The 22,561-nt window shown below is 33.2% G+C and overlaps 1 protein-coding gene and 1 non-coding gene across 2 annotated transcripts; both read left to right on the top strand.

Annotated features, from left to right (window-relative positions):
- The first annotated feature begins 48 nt into the window (after positions 1-48).
- Trnan-guu (transfer RNA asparagine (anticodon GUU)) lies at positions 49-122 on the top strand. The gene has a single exon. It is a non-coding gene; the product is annotated as a tRNA-Asn (tRNA).
- Positions 123-4,199: 4,077 nt separating this feature from the next.
- On the top strand, positions 4,200-18,775 carry LOC132734807 (UPF0489 protein C5orf22 homolog). The gene is made up of 4 exons (XM_060721661.1): positions 4,200-4,790; positions 15,110-15,171; positions 15,536-15,658; positions 16,587-18,775. The coding sequence occupies exons 1-4, from the start codon at positions 4,469-4,471 to the stop codon at positions 17,727-17,729; spliced, it is 1,650 nt and encodes a 549-aa protein (XP_060577644.1). The 5' UTR covers positions 4,200-4,468; the 3' UTR covers positions 17,730-18,775.
- Positions 18,776-22,561: the final 3,786 nt, after the last annotated feature.

Raw genomic sequence — 22,561 nt, 5'->3', positions numbered from 1 at the left:
ATAATTGCATTGAGTTTATAGATTTTGTAAATTTCAGAGTGTACAACCGTCTCTGTGGCGCAATCGGTTAGCGCGTTCGGCTGTTAACCGAAAGGTTGGTGGTTCAAGCCCACCCAGGGACGTTTCATTTTTTTTGGCATTACATACTTTTTAAGTTTTAACCTGATGTTATTTGATAAAACAAATCTTCAACGTAACGTTAATGAAGACTCATTGTTCTTTAACGTGAAAGGTGTAAATAAATTCTTCAAATAACATTAATTTTGTTATTTGAAAGGCACGTTTTTGACCATATTTATTACACGACAAAAGTAATCATATGAAAAAAAAACAAACAAAAAACAGATAGTTAACGAATTTATAAATGACACTAGTCTCCATTAAGTTTATTTATCATGAAACATTGTACATGTATATACGTATATTGTATCTTACATAAGTCGTAAAAAATATTTTCAAGAGTCATAAACTCGCTTCATAAAACATTTTTTTAAGTTAACCACATGACAACGAATGTGCCATTCACATGAAATCAATTAAAATAAACAGGTTTTGATGTTTTACATCCCTTTTGTACATAATGTTATTAGGCAGGTTTATACTTTGCTAATGTTATATTACACGTGCGCTTCACGTACGTACACGTGTGTCTAAATTGTAATGATTAATTTATATTACATGGAAAACAGAAGACTCTACGTGCTATTATATATGAGGTTCTAATTCTTTGAGTACGATACTGAGTTCGGTGTCAATTACTGCTTTCGAAAAAGAGTGATCCAAAAGGTGCCTGATCACTTGTGAATAGTTTAAGCCAATATCCGAGATGAACAAGTTTGTAAAAGATCTATAAAATGAAACACATGTTTTAACAGCAGTATACATTGATATGATTGCCTTCACAACTTTACAACTTACATTTTCTAACAAAATTTTTAATTTGAATTCATACATTACGGTGAGGAACAAAACATCTGCAAAATTAACTGTTTTCAAACACCAACAATATACATGTGCATGTCTCAAGATCTAAATGATTTCTATGTGTGTTATGTGTAAATTTATGCATTTAAAGTCATATATCCACATACTGCCAGTTTTCAATCACAACCACTTTTCAATCATCCCTAGAAATTCTTTATTTTTTACCTTATTTGTCATGTAACCAAACTGTAAGCACATTTTGTATTCACATTGACTACATTTATCAACAGCAATGTCAATTATGGCGATAAAAAAGAAAATACCAGTATTTTAGTTCAAAATATGTAAAAAGTTTGTTTTCCACTAATCCTTTATTTACCCAGTTACAAATCGCAATAATTTTCTAAAGATAATTGATTTACAGACTCAGTTTTTTGTCATTTTTGCAGAAATGGATATTAAGTTGGACAACTGTTTCACTATCATAAAGTCATAACGTATACTGCACTTCAAAAGCTATAATTTTAATATGTACATATTTTATTTTTACCATACAATTCTAGAATGGGGTCATACAGACCCTATGATCGTAAAAATTTCACAAGAACATGCTTTTTCTGTTACGCAAATTTAGATGTACATCCATACCCCAATTGTGACAGCTTTACCACTGCAAATAGATATCAAGATTGAAAAATGGCATTATAATTAGGTTAAAATTGTTTATTACCATTTATCTGAAGTTGAGTTTGTCAACATTTCTCCAAAATACATAACTGATTATGTTTTGACATTGTATGACAATTTTGATGTGGTACAGTTTATATTTTGTTAACTGATTGAAAAGTGGTTGTGAAATTTTGAAGAACAGGAAAATGGGTCTGTAATGATTTGTCATTGATTCATAATAATAATTCAGGTAAAATTTTATAAAGTTGTTGCCTTTATTAGCTGAAATGATAATATTTGCAGAATTGTTAGAGAAATATTTTTTTTTATAATTTCACTGTCAGTTATTGTAGAAAAATCTGTTAGCTGATCGGAAAGTGGCAGTACGGGGATAATTGAAAAGTTTGCAAAAAATACCATAATGGTAAACTAATGTGATGGACCAAAATAAAATGGAAGTTTTAAATGCTATAAAACTGTTTTAAAAAGTTGAAAACTTCCCATGGAATGACTTACTTCGTTATCGGATATCCACGGCCGAACCTGGCCAGCCCGCATAGCTCAATCGGTTAGAGCGCGAGACTTAATTGTAATCTCCATATTGTGGGTTCGATTCTCGGGCTGGCCAACTAAAATTACTTATCAGTCTTTCGGGTGAGACTTTAAATCGAGGTCCAGTGTATGAGTGCTTAGACACTTGGCAGCTAAAGAACCAGGAGAAGCTTCTGGAATTAGGGCATCTTTCTATATCTGTAATTGCACTATCCTCAAAAAATCTAAAATGACTAATACTCTTCTGAAGGACTCGCCCATATGGACAACCGGTTGCGAGTATAATTAAACGCAAATACACACACGACCGAACCATTACCATTTATCACATGTTATGTTACATGCTAATAAACAGTGGGTATCCGACGATGGACGTACTTTGATTTTCACATATGAGATTATAATGCACATCTGGATCAGCAGAAAGTCACATATATGTATATCTTTACCGATTTAAAATTCATATGAAGATCATCCTAACCCACAACCCGTGTTTAGTACTCACTTTTAACTAATAATACATTATAGCAAATCAATATCATGGAAAAGATTACCTATTGTTATGTACCAGTACAAGTAATAATCACCGCTGTGAGTTCAAATCCGGACAGGGACTTTGGATTATTTCATGTGAGGAAGCTATCCAGATAGCTTACGGAACGTCGGTGGATCTACTTAGGTGCCCGTTCGTGCCTGAAATATTGCACGGAAGGGCACCTGAGGCCTTCCTCCACCAGTAAAGCTGGAACGTCGCGATATGACCTATACTGTGTCGATGTGACGTAAAACCCGAAACAAACAAACAAGGACAAGTTGTATAATTCAACTTGTATTCACAAACGCTTGGGGTCAGACAGTAACCCCTTCTTGCTCAGGCTTTGTAAATTCTTAGTAACTTTTATAATTTGAACACGAGAGGGACATTTTTTCAGTCAATAAATGGTTTCAAAACAAGTTTTATGATTAAGATGGATGTCCCATCTGTGTTAAAATGATTTTTTTAAGTTGACTGGGGCGGAGTGAAGCCGGGGGCTGGGTCTGACCGCCAAGTGTCTGTGGTTGAATAAGTTTATATCACTGTTTTGTTATAAATGTTACAATATGAGGTTACTCTAGGTATGCGTTGATGAGTACAATATAGCTACTTATTAACTGGTCGAGATTCTAGCCGAGTCCAGTATTGGCTGTGTACGAGCCCAATATAATCAGTATTGTACTCAACAATGTATACAATGAGCAGCAAATTTTTCAATTTAGTTTCAATTACATCTATTAGGCGATGGATGATATAGTGTTTAATTTCACATCTTTTAAAATATAATCAATGAATAAAGACTATCTTTCTTCTAATACCTGTAAATCATTATTGGAGCAAATATCAATTAAGCCTCGTTTTCATTTTGATTGTCCAAAAATCTCATATCATATCAAATCCTTATTGTACTCGATGTTATAAAGTTCTGACATGTGCAAAACAATGGATGAATTGGATGGCGGAAAAAAAGATGTCACGTCACTCGTACACAGCTGCAAAACAGCTGTTTGACAGCTGTGTACTCGTCCAATATAACTTCATTCTGAAAAATGTATAACTTCAGATCACGCATTTTTTTGAATATAAAAGGGAGATAACTCGAACAAGGATAATTATCAACGACAATCAGAGTTACTTTGAGTACAGTATGTATTTGATATATAGATATTTGCCCGGGAAATGAAAAAATGGAATTAGATGGAGTGCAATATAAATTTGATATGGATTGTTAAGGACTCGTAAAATAAAAACAATGCTAAGCTGCTTAGATTGAATCAAATAATGGTTTATATTGGAAGATCACGTGGTGCAAACGCTTTAAGTTGATCGGTTACATTTTATGTTTGAAATAAAGATGTATGTTTATTACAGTGCACATTGAAATACGCCAGTCATGCCCTACGCTGTATAATGATATTAAATAATATCGTATTAAACACAGATGTCGGCCATATGAACAGCTTTCGTTAAGATAGTGTCGATATTCAATTAAAAACCTTCCAAGATATGTACACAATTTTTATCTTTAAAATACAGCTGAAAATAAATATCGTTTGCAGTGGGTACATACTATTTAAGATAAACTTGGAAAAAGAAAAAGAGAAGTTTAATAATTATCTGCTCTACAGAAGAATGTGTGCTAGCTTACGAATATATACACCGGGTTGTTAAAAGCGTCCGCTAGTGTTATATTGGATTTTATACACACAGTGGTGCAAACTAGTAAAGTTTTAAACAACGAAATACTTTGTATACTTCCGGGTGTGTTGAAAATGACCTAGTATATACATGTTATTTGGAGATAAAATGAAAATTATGTGTCGGAGACACTGTATTAGATATGTTTTTACTTTCATGACGATGTGCTTTGTTGTAGGTATGTACATGGCAGCTATTAAACATAATATGGATGTACACAAACAATTTCACATTAAAAGACTTAAAGTGAAAAGGGATGTACATGTACATTCGCGCGTGCACGAATTCCGGCAACGAATGACTAATTTGAAGCCAATTAAGGAACCACCCCACGTGGATAAAGACAAAAATTCGTTCAAAAGAGAAGATAATGATAGTTTACATGTACATATTGTAGAGGAACACCATGAAGGTAAGGGTATCACGTGATTACACCTTTCATATACTAAATTTACAGTAAGTTCAATAAAAAGTTAAGATCGGTTCAAGATGCATGTATCAGCTTTTAAAGATATAAACTCTCTTTTAATACATTCCTTTCATGACGATGTGTCTTGTTGTAGGTATGTACATGGCAGCTATTTACAGAGTTTGAAAGAAATCTAAATATAGATATACACATAAAAGTTTTATTTTATCCTCAGGCTGGCCTAATTTACGTTATGGTCTGGAAATTAGATTAGATTGAATTTAGATTTGTCTCTAAAAAGTTTCACACTGCCCAAAATTATACCTTTACTAAATATTATAAAGATTAATCAGAGAGCACCGACATCATTATTTCTAACGTTCAGAGAATTAATCATGATTGACGCATTCATCTGAAAATATTAATCCTCAAAGTGCTAACAGCAATAATTTAATGACATGTTTGTGCCACCAGGAAATAGCCAGACAAGCCCGCCTGGGGGTCCCACGCCTACCTTACACCGCCCCTGTCTACACTCAGTCAGTAAATTAACATTTTAATTCGAATTTGGCATAAGTCTTGATAATAAAACTTTAAGAATTAAAATTAAAAAAAAATATCCCATCCTCCAGAAAGTTGGAGTCTTGACTGATGTCCTATATTCGTGTCAAAATAGGTCCTTTCGATTCTATTTGAAAGAACCTGGTCAAAATGATAAAAGTTACAGAGTGAGAGTTTGTAGGTGCGATGCAAGATGAGACCAGGGCGTGACCCCCACCCTACTGTACAGTTAGCGTTCTAAATTTCACTATTTTAATACTGAACTCCCTTAAACTAATGATGAACTGTTCCCAATTAAACACAAGACAAGTCAATTTTAACAAATTTAGCAAAGGAATGTGTGTAATGGTTTGAAATTACATATATTTTGATATGCTTGAATCATCACATGCAAACTCTAGTCTGCCATGACGTCTGTAATAATAATTTCAGACGTATTAATTTCATGTTAGGCATTTGGGTAGTTTCATTTTAAACACACACTTTGTAAATGTGCAATTTATTAGTCAAATAAATGTATAGTACTCTGATATTTAATTATTTCAAGTATAATAGTAGAAGTGTTAATACATTTTGGCGTATTTTAATAGAATGTTTTTATTGCCAATACGTCGCAAAAATATGGTCTATTTATTTTATACGTTTTACTTTCGAATGTGAGATTACGGTTGAATAAGCTTTAATTGATACGTGTACAAATTTAACAAATATATTGTATTTCAAATCTAAGTATATACAGTGGAAGATAATGATTAGAAACATGACTTTGAAAAAATACACCATTTTTCAGTAAGGTAAAACTAAAAAGATACGAATTTTTAATTCAACAATTAAAAGTTATTCACAGGCATCTGTGAGTGAAACCATTTCCATTACACCCCTGGTGCCTGACGTATCTCAAATGATAGTACATGTATAATACTTTACATGTCTGCTTTGATGCCTTGCAAAAAACAAAAACAAAACAATTCCCTAAACCAACAACAATAATAACAACAACAACAACCGATACATTTCTTCATTATTGCACATGGAATATTGTAGTAATTTACTGAAGAAGCGGATTAAGATACATTTTAAAGTAGAATGAACTAAACAATAAAGATTAAACATAAATCTATCTCCATAGAAACAAAACAGCTGTTATACAATTTGCTAATGCGTATATATACAATAAAGAAAGATGGAGATGAAACCTGACAGCTGTGACATGGCCGCCGCAGCCGGGTAAAAATCACGATCATTTCTTACATTTGCTGTTAAACGCACCTGGTACATTGTTCCTGATTAAAATCATTCTTCAACAACAGTTTTCTGATGCCTGTCTTCAACCGTCAAGTAAAAACACGTGCTGCAGGTAACTTCTGGATAAATAAATAAATAAACAAACAAACAAACAAACAAACAAACAAACAAACAAACAAACAAATAAATAAATAAATAAATAAATAAATAAATAAATAAATAAATCACTTACTGCGATGAATGAATGAATGAATGAATGAATGAATGAATGAATGAATGAATGAATGAATGAATGAATGAATGAATGAAATAGTCAACATATTTAATGCTGCCTAGCATTTTCTTACGATTTTAGTATTCATAAAAACATTATAATTTATCAATACAAGTGCATGAGTAAAAAGGTTCATTGGTATTTGTTGAAAACAAAATATTTAGCTATTAAATGTCCGAGACAAAATGTTGTTTTTTAACGTCTTAAAATATTTACATTATATTCTATACACATGGACCAGCTTCATTTATCACAGATATAAACTATGTGTAATGAAATATTTTATATATATCATTTACAAACAATTACTGTGGAATCATTTCGTTTCTATAATCTTGAATATCTCTGTATATATTTATCTCTTGTCTGCATATTATAGAGAATAAAATGTTCATATTATCCTACTACTTTAAGATGTTCGTGAAGTTGGCAGCCTAGCAGCCTGGCAGCCTAGCAGCCTGAAGTTGGCAGCCTAGCAGCTGCCACCTTAAGTAGATTTAATGGGATTCTGTGCATGCATCATTCCCTCTAAGGGGAAAATACTCTGGATTTTCATAGATGTATTTTCGACTTTCTTTTTTCAAAAAATTATCTTTGTAAACTACAGTCTACACATATGAAGCTTTATACATTCACTCAATAGTAAATCACTTAATTTTTCCTCTATTACGTAAAAATGCACCAGGTTCCTCTGCACGTGCACATATTCATGTACAAAGTGCACAAAATTTTCTCTGCACGAGCTCCGCCTGTTACCATTAGTGATTTTCAAGCTGAGTTTATTTAAACGGAAGTGATTCATGACATCTATGAATAAAATATAACATTTTATTGCAATATCAAGTTTAATGTATGGTATCAAATTAGAAGTGTAAACCTCGTGCATCTGAAGCGCAATTAATGATTCCAGGAAAGAGTTTATCATAGTTTTGCATTCGTTTATTAATATACCTACAAAAAGCACCCTAGCTGCCAGGCATACATTTTGTTGAAGTGACTATCAATGTTTTGTTTTATCTCGACTAATCGAAGAATAGGGAGAACTATTGTACTTGTTCCGGCGTCAAAGTCAGACTTTGGTAAAGTTTTTGCGTGCAAATTGGTATCTCAGAAACTCTTGAATGGAATGGGTTAAAACTTCACGTGATACAGGAGTTCCTGTCCAAGACCCATAACTGGATATTGAATAACATAATGTTAATAACATAATATTGAATTTGACACAGAATTATTGCGCCTTTGAACTTAAAAAATTCCACATTAAACGGGATTTTATTTTACCAGTCGAACACACCGTCCCTCCAACAGCTCTTGTTTTATTATACACCAGGAAAACAGTAAAGCAAATTTGTCCTGAAACAAGCGGCTATCTTGGCATTGTATTTTATGTCCCAGACATTAGTTATATGTTTTACATCATTATACTTTTGAAAAACAACAACAACAACAACAAAAAACAAGAACAGGAAAAAAAGAGATTTGCATTAAGAAATGTTAAATCATAAGACAGCTTTAAGTGGTATGTGATGTATATTGTAGAAAAGTTCTTACTGAAATCAAACGAACATGATTTTAGTTTTAAGAAACGCTTTCTTTATTACCATATACTATTATGTATCTGCATTATATGTCTTGATAACAGATATTGTACACGGTATCGTGATCTTTATATATTTTTATTTAGATGTATATTGATGATTATTGATCGGGGTATAAGCAACATTAACATTCGGAGAGAAGATATTTTCGGCACTTTGTATTTTTACAATATATAGTTACACAAATGGAAACGCTTTCATCAAAGAGCGATTAATGCCACAAACATGAAATAGCACTTATAGCTTTCTATGTATCTATTTCTTTATGAATAGGCTGCTATAATTTTTCATAAACAAGGCACAGACTTATATGTTTGTTTGCATAGTAAGCGCAGACAACATGCAAATGTTATATGGAATTTAAATAGGTTCATAAAATATTTACTCGTTTATTCAAAAGAGTCTAATGGTCAGTAGGCATAAAATAATGCACATGATAGGAAAATCGGAATAATGAGCCAGTAAAGGCGTTCCATACACAGTGTTCTTCTAAAATTGTTATAGTTACATACTTATATACATTGTACAAACATAATGGATAAGGTATTATCTGATCAAAAAAAGAGGAACAAGACAATAAAGACAAAAGGACAAAAAAGTTCATTTTCAAGCCTTTTCTCATTTGAGAAAAACTCTATTTATTTATCTCAAACAGTTATTTTCCTTCTTCCCTGTTTTCAACTTATTTTGAAACGTGTTGTTCTTGAATTTAACCCTTAAAGTGAATTAGTCTATTTTGGAAGGTCTGATATACAATAAAATATTACGTTGATAGTATTTAGTATCAGACGTAAATGAACTACATTTGAGCCGCGTCACGACAAAACAACATAATGGGTTTGCGACCAGCATGGATCCAGACCAGACTGCGCATCCGCGCAGTCTGATCAGGATCCATGCTGCTCTACTTGTAATAGAGTTGGTAAGCGAACAGCATGGATCCTGATCAGACTGCGCGGATGCGCAGGCTGGTCTGGATCCATGCTGGTCGCAAACCCATTATGTTGGTTTTGTCCTGACGCGGCTCATTGGTATCAACTGATATTACATATCTATATAGCAGATAAAAATGTTCTAGAACAAAATATTTTTTATTATTAATCATGTAAATGTTCATAACAAAGCACTTAGAACTTTATCATCATTTTTGTGTCGCCTCTACGGAGTAGTGGCGACATATAGGGATCACTTCTCCGCCGTCTGTCTGTCCGTCTGTCTGTCTGTCTGTCTGTCTGTCTGTCTGTCCATCCGTCCGTCACAAAACTTGTCCGGACTACTGCTCATAAACTACTGGTGCAATTTCATCCAAACTTTACAGGAATGATCAGTACCAAGTCTAGTTGTGCATATTGTCAGCATTTTCCGGTTCAGTGATTTTGTCAGAGTTATGGCCCTTTAATAATTTTTAATTTTAAAGTTTGTCCGGACTACTTCTCTTATACCACTAATGCAATTTCAATGAAACTTTACAGGATTGATCTGTAGCTCAAGTCCTTGCGCATATTGCACGGGTTTTCCGGTTGAATGATTTTGGCCGAGTTATGGCCCTTTGACAAAAAGGTCTTTTTTTCTGTCGTTGCCAGATACACAAAAGCTTGTCCGGACTACTCCTCATAAACTACTGGTGCAATTTCATCCAAACTTTACAGGAATGATCAGTACCAAGTCTAGTTGTGCATATTGTCAGCATTTTCCGGTTCAATGATTTTTGTCAGAGTTATGGCCCTTTAATAATTTTTATTTTTAAAGTTTGTCCGGACTACTTCTCTTATACCACTAATGCAATTTCAATGAAACTTTACAGGATTGATCTGTAGCTCAAGTCCTTGCGCATATTGCACGGGTTTTCCGGTTAAATGATTTTTGGCCGAGTTATGGCCCTTTGATAAAAAGGTATTTTTTTCTGTGTGTTGCCAGATACGCAAAAGCTTGTCCGGACTACTCCTCATAAACTACTGGTGCAATTTTATCCAAACTTTACAGGAATGATCAGTACCAAGTCTAGTTGTGCACTGTCCGTCTGTCTGTCTGTCACAAAATTTGTCCCAACATGAAATTGGCCATCATGAGGCGACACATGTGATTACTGATCGCTCTTGTTTTTTTCAAAGCAGTACTTTATAAGAATATCTAAATGATATAACGTTATTTCTTTTGTTTTTATCAGTATTTGAAATTCTTGTGAAAAATATACACATTGTAGACTATTTCACTTTAAATCGCTGTTAATTTGCTCCCAACTGCGTCGTAACATTTCGATAAGCCCCGCTTCGAGTTGCAAGTTCGCTATAACTTTTGTTTTTAGCTCACCTGAGCATATGCTCAGGGTGAGCTATTAGGATCGCTCTTCGTCCGTCGTCCGTCGTCCGTTGTCCGTTCACACTTTTAAAACGACATCTCCTCTGAAACCATAAGGCAGATCATAATGAAACTTCACAGGGATGTTTCTTGTGTGAAGCCTTAACAAAGTTGTTCAAAGAATTCCATTCCATGCAGAACTCTGGTTGCCATGGCAACCGAAAGAAAAAACTTTAAATATCTTTTTTTTTTTAAAAAACCCAAAGAGCTAGAGCTAAGATATTTGGCATGAAACATCTTCTAGTGAGTGTCTGCCAAGTTTGTTCAAATAAAAGCCCTGGGGTCAAAATTGGCCCCGCCCCAGGGGGTCTTTGATTTTCCCTATATGCATATAGTAAAAAAACACTAAAAACTTTAAAATATTCTTTTAAAGAACTCAAAGAGCTAGAGCTAAGATATTTAGCATGAAACATGTTCTAATGGGTGTCTACCAAGTTTGTTAAAATAAAAGCCCTGGGGTCAATATTGGCCCCGCCCCGGGGGTCATTGATTTTCCTAAAATGTGTATAGCAGAAACTTAAAAATCTTCTTTGAAAAAACCCAGATAGCTACAGTTTAGATATTAAGCATGAAACATCTTCTAGTAAGTGTCTACAAATTTTGTTCAAATAAAAGCCCTGGGGGTCAAAACTGGCCCTGCCCCAGGGGTGTCATTGTTTTTAACTATATGTGTATAGTAAAAACTTAAAAAATGTTCTTTTAAAAAACCAAATGAGCTAGAGCTTAGATGTTAAGCATGAAACATCATCTAAAACGTTACTACCAAGTTTGTTCAAATAAAAGCCCTTCGGTTAAAATTAGCCCTGGGGGGGGGGGGGGTTTGAAGGGAGGAGGTCATTGTTTTTCATTATATGTGTGTAGTAAAAACTTAACATCATGAAACATCTTCTAATGGGTGTCTTCCAAGTTTGTTCAAATAAAAGCCCTGGGGTTTAAACTAGCCTCGCTTCGGGGGCCTATATACAGGTGAGCGACCTCAGGGCCATCATGGCCCTCTTGTTCAAAATAGTTGTGCAAGCAACATATACCGAATGAAGCGGAAAATAGTGGAGCGTGTTAATACATATATGTGGTTTTCAGTCATTTCCAAGAAAAAGATTTATAAACAAAAACATACCTATTTCGTTCCAAGATGGCAGCATTACATTTTGTAGGATACGACGCAGTTTTGATTCCCAGCCCTGATACTGTTGAAGGAATAATTTTGCATTTTGATATTGAAACATCGCTTTTGCGCATGGATTGTTCCAAATTCAAACATTGGAAAATCCATTTCACAAATTTAACAGGTCTAGTGTTAAACTTAAAAGTTGGCATAAGTTAAGACATTATTCTAATAGAATAACTAGATATATAAATTATAGTTCACAATAAATTACGAAAGACCAGTGGGGACATTTCAACTTCTTAAATTATTAGGTTCATCTTCACGAATTCACAATTTCAGCTTCATGAGTTCACGATTTCAACTTCATGAATTCACTTTTACGATTTCAACTTCAAGAATTCAGCTTCATGCTGTCAAGTTTGAACTTTAAATTTTCAACTTCGTGAAATCATGAATTTCAACATCGTGAATTCACAACGTTGTAATCTTGAATTCATGAAGTTGGTTTAAACATATATACATTTAATATTTACAAAAAACATTTTGGGATGGGGCAGAAAGCTATAAAAGCTTACGAGTGTCCTCTTTCAAATTCGTGAAATTGGAATCGTGAAGTTAAAGTAATTAATTCATGAAGTTGAATTCATGAAGTTGAATTCATGCAGTTAAAATCGCGAAGTTGAATTCAAGTTGAAGTCTTGAATTCATGAAGCTGAAATCGTGAATTCACGAAGCTGAAATCGCGAATTCGTAAAGTTAAATTCGTGAAGTTGAAATTGTGATTCATGAAGTTGAAATCGTTAATTCATGAAGTTGAAAACGTGAATTTACGAAGTTAAAGTTCTGCATTAACGAAAATGAAATCGGAATTTTATGAAGATGAAATGTCCCCACAGGTCTTTCGTAGTAAATGGATGACAACTTTTTAACTTAATATTGTACTTAAAATATACACTATAAATTTGTTTAGATAACAAACCAATTTGAATTAGGTCACTGATTAATAAATTTGAATATATAGGTTTTTTTTTTTTAAATTCAACAAGATTGGTCGATGATTCTATGTTCTATTTGACGGAATAAAAATATAACAAACTAGTTTTAGATGTTTTAAAATTATTGATTTCAAGGCTTAACATCTTTTAGTTTTATTTAGTAGAAAATAGGCTTTATTATCGCCTTTTATACTTATTTTTTTCTAGTATTCACATAAAAAACAAGCATAAACATAATTCAGAAAAACAATATATCATTGTTAAGTTGGAGTCATGAAAAATATACAACATTTATTATATACTTATAAATGAATCATTAAGAAATATTCATGAAATAAAATGCTTATTTTCATTTTCCGTATTTTCACTGTGAAATATTTATTCTTCACTGCAGTGAAACATATTTTCCGTATTTTCACTGGTGTCTTGTCTGACTATTTTCTTCTAAATTGAGCCAATACACAAAAATTAAGGGAAAGTCTTTAAAATTATAAATGTTAAAAAATGTATATAATAAATAGAAAATTCATTTTTTTTCTATAAATGCAGGATTTATTTTCATCTTGTGGTATGAAAATTATCCGCGCAGTCTGATCAGGATTCATGCTGTTCGCTATCAGTTTCTCTACTTGTATAATAGAGTTGGTAAGCGAACAGCATGGATCCTGATCAGACTGCGCGGATGCGCAGGCTGGTCTGGATCCATGCTGGTCGCAAACCCATTATGTTGGTTTTGTCGTGACGCGGCTCATATATTTTTGTTGATATGAGAAGTTTGAAATAAGACACTTTTGTAAAAAGAAGAAATTAACATAACAATGTGCAGTCTTTGATCGCATTCCGTAAATAAACAGTTTCCTATGACAAGAAAACGACCCTAATTATTCTATTGTCTAGGATAATTGCGTCTATTTACTGTATTATATTGCCTTGTACAATAGTATCATTTGATGGTCATAAAGTGTTCCATCACAAATTATCCGTAATGACAATCGATTCATTCCGTTTGATGACGTAGTATTAACGTTTATGACTTCAGATTTCTTCGATTGTTATTGTAGGGATTTTATAGAACTGCATTTTGACTGCAAGAAAATACGAGATATCTAAACAGGAGTAATGTTGCAACGAAGTTTTTATTTTCTCACAAAAACAAAGCATTTCTTTCAGCTTTGTATTTGAATATTGTATGAATTACAATATGTTAACCACCCTATGCCTTAGCAAGCACCATATGAAAAACTAGATCATTATACCTTATTTGAACGTTGCGAATTTAGAATTTGATTTTGATATGTCTTCCATGTAAAGAAAAATTATGTCTTTAGGGATCGGATACTGCATTCAATATATGATGTATGTGTGTATATCATTTGCAAGGCAAATAATTTGAAAGTTATAGCTAGACACATAATCTAAAGAAGGCTTTATCAATTTCATAAGTAACTGTCACAAAAAAAAAATATGTATTGGTGCCTTTCCTTCTACTCAGAAACAAACAAACAACAACAACAACAACAGAACAAATACTTTTATTTACAATCAGGTGACATAAGTACCACAACATGATCAAAAAGGTTGTTCTTATTGTGGGCTTTTCAATTATTTCAATTATGTTTTCAAAATATATTATACCAGTATATAGTTTTTGAAATATTCCGTTTACGTAATGACATTTAGGCTAATTTGACATTACATAATGATCATAATTATAATGCGCTCGATTGACGTTCTCTTGTTGTACCAGAAGTAAAACAAAAATGAGCCGTGTCATGACAAAACCAACATAATGGGTTTGCGACCAGCATGGATCCAGACCAGCCTGCGCATCCGCGCAGTCTGATCAGGATCCATGCTGTTCGCTTACAAACCCTATAACAAGTAGAGAAACTGATAGCGAACAGCATGGATCCTGATCAGACTGCGCGGATGCGCAGGCTGGTCTGGATCCATGCTGGTCGCAAACCCATTATGTTGGTTTTGTCATGACACGGCTCAAATCAATTACTAGATTTAAAAAAAGTATTTAATTAACCATCTTTTACTAGTTTGAAAAAAAAGTTAATTAACCGCACTTGTATTTGCTGAAGGAAAATGTACTTAAACTGCCCGCATATGTGTTCACAATGTACAATGTACTATTAAAGTCTATGATTAAGTTTCTTCTTATTTCTGTATTTCAGTTATTCCATACTGGTTCGCAGCTGTTCGTAAAGGAATTTTACCTAGATCAGGCAATACATTGGTGTGTGTTTTCAACAATGATAATTAGTGATATGTTATAAATCATTTTATTCGGTCTTACATTTTATAAATAGATTTTTTCTGTGACACACGCTTTCACCTAATTGGCCTTTCTGTTTTAACGGAACTACAATATGTAATATAAATTTTAGATTCTTGTCATATCGCAAGAAGTAAATTACATGCACTTGATTATCAGGCTTATTCCTGACCTTTTATTGAGCATAAAAAAGTTTCCTCTTGAGGTACATTAAATTATATTTAATCTTAACTTATTTCAATATATGAATAAATAAAAAAGAAAAACAAGCAAAAGAAAAATATCATGCAACGATAATTAAACTCGGTAAATGACATTGTTTCAGGTACATATTGACGGACATTCTGATCTGGCACCTCCCAGATTTATCCCCGGTTATCCAACATTCAAGATGCCACACGAGAAAGATCTTAGATATCTTATGCAGTCAAATGACGTTTTCATACAGGTAAAATAAATTTTTCTTACTATGGTTTTTGGACCTAATGAGTCAAGAAATAAATGGTGCAACATCCTTTCGACCAAGAATAAGTTCTGTGTAATACGTTGTACATAAGTGACCAAAAACAAAACGAGTGGTAGCAAGAACCACAAGCATAGTGCTCAAAGGGAATCCAGAGCAAGTACAAATAAACGCCAAACGATAACGGAATTAAGAAACTGTCTAGTGGTACAATATAAACACAAAACGTTGATTCCAGTATCGTTTGTTTAATACATTAATTATGTTTTCGGGTGCAACTTTTGTTAACTGGATAACTTTAAAGAGACTCAATCGAGGTTTTTTGTCGACATGGGACTAGATTTTTTTCGAATTGTTTGATTTGGGTCTGAACCAATATCATGTGTGCAAAATTTCAGGTCATTCGTTCATTCAGTTTTTTTTATTCCAGAATAATCTTTTTAATTGTGCAAAATGACCACAACTTTAACAGCGTTTTAACGCCTTTAACTTGAATCAGGCGTGAATGCACGCAATTTTTATATTATAATTGAGACATTTAGATATTAGCGAAATTCCTTTAATTTTATGATTGGTATTTTTTTCAACTAATATTTTACATTATTAAGTTAGAACAGACTAGAATTCTCAAGACAATTTAGCTGTTCATTACAAGTTTTCTTATTTTAGAATTATAAATAATTACATATTTATTTAAGATTTATATCCGTTTGGTTCAAAATTACCATCCCATCAGGTTGTTTTGTCCAATCTAGCTCTTAAACAAGTAAAAAATCGTAATGGTTCTTAATAAATGTGAATGTATGCTGTTAAAATGTTTATTGTATATAGCTATTCTCATTTTTGCTGCGCATATTTCTGCCGTCCAAAATTTGTCCGGTATTACAAATTCTGCATTTTTCTACTTTCACAGGCATCAGCAATGACTGGACTTGTCAATCGTGTGATCTGGGTGTGGCCGGATTGGGATCAATCAAATCATGACTCTAATTACTTTATGTCCACTATTAGTCTCGGAATGGTCATGACCGGGCAGAAAACTAAACCAGCCAGAAAAGAGTTCTGCGCATGTCTGAAAAACGAAACGCGATTTGAATGCCGAACAATTGCTAACATCAGCAGGCAAGCAAACTATAGCGTAGAGGATGATTATTTCACAATTCCGAGGAGTATGTGTAAAATAATGAAAATTCTCATAGTAGAAGAAATTCACGAGTTCAAGGCACTCAGCTTTTTTGGAAAGAGTGACTGGATTGCGGAAAGCGAAAATATCATCCTAGATATTGACGAGGACTATTTTGGATGTAGTTATGCGATACAGCCTCTGTTGAAATCTAATTTAAGTTTAAGCAAGATCGTTAAGTTAGACAATCTGATTGCAGCTCACTTATGTCCGACCTCCTTCTCTCACGAAAAGGAATCGGACAAATATTTAGTGGATATTCTAGCTGTTGCACGGACAAAACGTGCTTGTATTAAAGACAATAGATTGAAACATACGGACAGGTGTAATGAGACAGCAAATGTTGACTTGTTAAAACATTTCAAACATAAACTCGAGAGATTAGTTTCGAATAACATTGTACGAATGTGTTCAAAATACGACAATGCCTACGCGTTTGCTCATAGTTTAGTGACTAAAATAGCTACTTATAGCATTAACCAAATACGAGCACTTCAGGAAACAGGATTCTGTTCACATACATCAACAAAAACTTTCAGAACGGATCAAAACACTCCTAGGTTTGGCATTTGTAAAGGGTCAAACACGCCGGAAGATACGGCTGTTTTGGAGCACACGCCGACGCTGACGGAACTAGCGACTAGATCTGTTTTATTAAAAGGGTTGCTTAAGAAATTAACCGATCATTCAGTGAAATTAGTGACGGTGTCACGTTCTGTTAGAGATGGATATACGCCGAGACAATTTTTTGAGCGAATAGAGGCAAACGTTCTGAATGGGTTAAATGAGTCTTTCCACGGCCAAATAGATTTGCACTATGACCGTGAATTACTCGGCGGGAAGCCAGGATGGCCTGCGAGACACAAAGCATAGTTCCAAACTCTGTGATTATGTGTGTGCGCTCAATATACCACACTATTTGTGATATACTTTGGTAGACTGTTTATTGGTTAAATCTTGCCAAACGTACATTGTATTTCAATTGTTTTTTTTCTGTGCAAGTGCGATGCTAGTTCTACTTAATTGAAGGAATTATTGGAGGACGGTAATTACTTTTTTTACCAGTTAAACCAAAAAATGATATATGGCACACTATTTATAGTCAGGGGAAAATAGTGATCAGGAAATCCGAAGCATAATTATGTCAACTTCATATTTATTTATTCTTAAAATGTTTTAATTGGTCTGTCTTGTGTCTATTTAGTATGAAGGTAAAAATTACGTTCAACCTTTACTGTCTAAGAAGAGGATAAATTCTTTATGGAAATGAGAAAGCAATATATTCTTTTTAATATAAGACCATCGGCCTAATAAAATAATTGTCAGATATATGTAAATATGGTATATTATCTCTATGATATATAACTTTGGTTATGTAAAAATTACACATTATTGATCACCTAGAAAAATCTCTCGGTATACAATTCATTATGTCTATGAAAAAAAAACTACGCTAATATCTATATTTATGTAAAAACATTAACCAACTAAAACCGGAAGTGATTTGTCATTGACGTTAGTACAGAGCCATGTCAGTCAAACACGGCCGTGTAGTTAGACCAGGCTCTATACTGTTATTTAACTATCTAGATTTTCCAAAACGATAATGGACAATTCCATTTCGTCACCTTAGTGCAGTAATGGGTTAACGCCTTAGACGATTTTATAGGAGTTAACCCGTTACTGCAATAAGTTGACGATTTACAAAATTAAGCCGGTTAGGTGTTGAACTAATCCGTTATTAACAATAAAAGGAAATATCACTTTGATGTAAAAGTTGATCCTGATGTACACGTTACCATAAAGTCGTCTGCTGGGCTTGCTAGTAAATGTATGCATATCATTCACTGTATAATCATTATGTTCAGTTTTAGCTTTAAAAGCTTACTGTATCATGGGAGGATGGCGGAATGTTACACGGAGGATGGAGTTATTATAATAACTTGTCAGTTCGTCTGATAACTGTCACGGAGTTCCTGGAAACCGTTACGGATTTCGTTGAAAAACTTTTGTATATACCGAAGAAACACTGGTAAAAAATGGAAATTTTCAATCTTTAAAAAGATAGTTTGAGGTACTGAATTAAACTTTGATAAAAAACCTTGCCTTACATATTGTATTATATGTCAGAAAAAAAACTTTATAGTCTATTTTTCATCGCCTATTGTTAAAAATCTGGTAGTTTTGAGTACATTTACCAAATTGTTGCTCATTCGTACATATTGACGTGTTCTTTGTTGTCATATCTAATAGCCTAATTATAATGGAGAGTTGCAAACATAAAGCCCCGGCCCGATTCTTCAAATGTTGATTACTCTGAAGATCTTCTTCTGATAACTTTTGTTACTGCCAGTGTGTTTCTTGCGCTAAGTTACGGCACGTTTAGTGTTTTTTATTATTTGCACTAGAAATATAAACACTTAAATTTTGTTTTATAACAATGCCTTTGGTAGATATATTTTTTTTTAGTTTTCATGTTAATAGAATCTGTTTTGTATTATGTTTTGTATTAGTGTCTCGGGAACCTATACATTACTATTTTTGTATGACTAATTTTTCCTGATTTCATTTGTGAACTGTCCACTTTACACTGTACATGTTTTGTGTTTTTATATTTTCAGTTTTGTGTTTTCATACTTTCTGTTTTGTGTTTTTCATACTTTCAAAATATAAGCTATCTAAGCTTAATGCATGCATAATGTTACTGTTGAGTAACTTAAAAAACATTTTGCTCATATTTACCTGTTAATTGTATATAAGAAAGCTAGATGATCTTGCATATATGATATGTAACACATGTTGTGTAATTGATTTTTGTTGCTTAAATGCTTTTATTGTGTTAACAGATAACTGAATAAAGCTATTTTTTTCTAATCGATTTGTTATTTTCTTTTTTTAATCGGTAATTGCGCTGTTTACAATGAGATATAAATATTTGTTCTAGAGTCCCTAGTTTAACCAGGGCTCAAACTTAGTCTTTGCCGTGAGCATTTGTACTACATTAGCACAGCAAGCTATAAGACATGGTGAATCGTGATCCAGGTTTTGAGTGTATCTTCAGTAAAGTTTAACTATCCTAAGGAAATGTGCTCATATACAAATGTCAAGATTGTCTAGGGTTAGCCACTATTTTGAAATAGGTTTACTAATAATGACCGTATCGGAATGGTTAATTGTTTGCTCATATCTTCAACGCGTTTTTCTTTAAACAGCTTATTCTTGATCGGTAAATAATCTTGGTATCTAAAAGTACTGGTTTGTTTGACACCAAATATTGAAAGAAGCTAAACAGCACAGTTCAATTTAATCAACACAAGACCGAACTGACTGCTATTGATAAGGGAAAACGTAAAAGAAACGTCGTTCTATCATAATGCATTGACCCACAAACACGGTTCAAGTTTTTTATTTGCCGTGCAGAATACTTTCTTCATTAAATTCGACAAATTAATGTGTTTTTTTTTATTTCTTATTTAATTCTCCACATTGCAATATATTGCATTAGTTTATTTATTTTGAGAACTTAAAACTGTAGTTGATTTTCCTAAAATACCACAGCCCCTTTTATGTTTAACGTTCGTTTTTACCTATTTATTTGTTTGGCAATCTTTTTTTTAAATATTTTTCTTTCTGAATAAGGTAATTTATTTCTTTGGCAGGAGTAAGTACATTTATTTATTTTACCAAGTGACAATCCAAAACAGTTGTGTTTGGTGAGTATACCCTTTTTTAATGACAGATGTGATTTCTTGAGACAAAATTTAATTCTGAGTGAACAGGACAAACTCTAGATGTAATACAAGACAGTGAATGGGGCACTTGATTGATATGGTTGCGATATTAAAATGACATATTTTATTTCCTGTACATATTTTATATTGAAAATTATTGTTACTCGTACTAACATTGGTCTTCACATCATTACAAGATACTGTATAGACCGATTGATTTATCTTGATATACTTACACAGCTATAAAAACTAACCTTACTAATATTTGAGAAATTAATGTCCAAACGCTTTTCTTCTTTTATATTAAGCATATTTGTATTTTTTTTTTACATTTACATTTTTTACGCTTTTTCGATGCTATTTTAAGTTCATCTAACTATGGAAACTTTTTCTTAATCATTCTTATATATTTGATGTTATCAAGGGAAAAGTTTATTGACCGTTGGGTTCAATATTTTGAAGAAAAGTTTCCCTGCGAGGAAAATGCATTTTCTTCAGAGAAACCTCCGCCCGAAAACAGACATTGAAATTATTAGTGATATGCTAGTTTTGTATCGGCGATGCGTATTTGGTAGTTTGTTGTTATGATATAAATACTACAGGAAGATGTCAGGAATACATTATCACGACATAATCACTTTAGGTATGTTATCCGCCGACCTAAAAACCAATATTATTTTTGTAGTTAAAATTGGTCGAAGAGTATAGACATTCTCGAGGATAAACTGTGACGAACCACAAAAGTGCAGAACGCCGATAGCGCAAAATAAGAGACAACAGTAAAACTAAACAACTTCAGGTATGCGCGTGTCTTTAACGGGAATTTTTTCTTTCGTTCAGTAATTTATCAATATTTCAATTCTATCAATTTTTATGAGTCGCCTATGTGGTATTTCTAAATATTTTCTATTTATGCTAATATAGATATTACATAAGAATACATAAGCTAATCATCTTGGCGTGTGAAACAAAATGAAGATGACCAGTAAACTTAATCGCTGACTGGGAAACTCTCTCCGGATATATATCACTATTCTTATGCATATCAAGTAACTGACCCGCGCCCATTGGCTCCTTTTCCTTGCGTATAAAAAAAACCAAGACATTATTCTCCATTTTTTTGAAAAACCCCGTTGTTGAAACCCCCCCCCGGTCCATCGACGACAGCATGTTAAAAGTAAGGTTTCGTCGCTTCGGTCAGTTAAAATTAAATACGGAATCACTTATCAATAAAAAACATTATCAAATGTATTGATTCATCAAGTTATAATATAACCTTTCGTGTAACACTAAGTTTTAAACTAAACTTAGTGTCTGAAACATTGTCAAACGTTGACAAATGCGTTTTGAAATACATTATAATTTACATGTACATCTTGATAACTCTCAATACGAAGGATTAGTTTATTTCAAGAGATTGTCGGTAAACTGATTTATCTCAAGAAACGTTTAGAGAAATTGTCATATTGTGGTAGGAAAAGAGGTTTGGTCATAGCTTAGATTCCTATTCCATGTACATGAACTTCTCGTTTGAACAAAAAAGTATGTCAATCAAGAAACCTATTACAATTTTTTAATCACCACTAATTGTATTACTGCATTACATCTGAAAACTCTTTGATACAAAATTTGTTTTTAGCTCGACTATTCGCAGAATAATCGAGCTAATGCAGTCACCCATCTGTCGGCGTCGGCGTCCCTGTGGTTAAGTTTTTGTATGTAAGCTGGTATCTCCATAACTACTGAAGGGAATGGATTGAAACTTCACACTCTTGTTGTCTGTGATTATCTAAGATGATTGGCACAAGTCCCATAACTCTGATTTGCTTTTTTTGCATAATTATGCCCCTTTTTCGATTCAGAAATTCTTGATTAAGTTTTTGTGTGTAAGCGGGTATCTCCATAACTACTGAAGGGAATGGATTGAAACTTCACACTCTTGTTGTCTGTGATTATCTAAGATGATTGGCACAA

The sequence above is a fragment of the Ruditapes philippinarum genome, unplaced genomic scaffold (assembly GCF_026571515.1).
Source record: "Ruditapes philippinarum isolate M1 unplaced genomic scaffold, ASM2657151v2 ctg4823_1_1_1_1, whole genome shotgun sequence".
Lineage (NCBI taxonomy): Eukaryota > Metazoa > Mollusca > Bivalvia > Venerida > Veneridae > Ruditapes > Ruditapes philippinarum.
Note: the sequence above shows the minus strand (reverse complement) of the source record. Positions and strands in the feature narration are given on the sequence as shown.

Coding starts and splice junctions, on each gene's coding strand:
- LOC132734807 (XM_060721661.1), top strand. CDS start 4,469: ATGTTATTTGGAGATAAAATGAAAATTATGTGTCGGAGACACTGTATT. Junction 15,172..15,535: donor CTAGATCAGGCAATACATTG/GTGTGTGTTTTC, acceptor ACATTGTTTCAG/GTACATATTGACGGACATTC. Junction 15,659..16,586: donor CAAATGACGTTTTCATACAG/GTAAAATAAATT, acceptor CTACTTTCACAG/GCATCAGCAATGACTGGACT.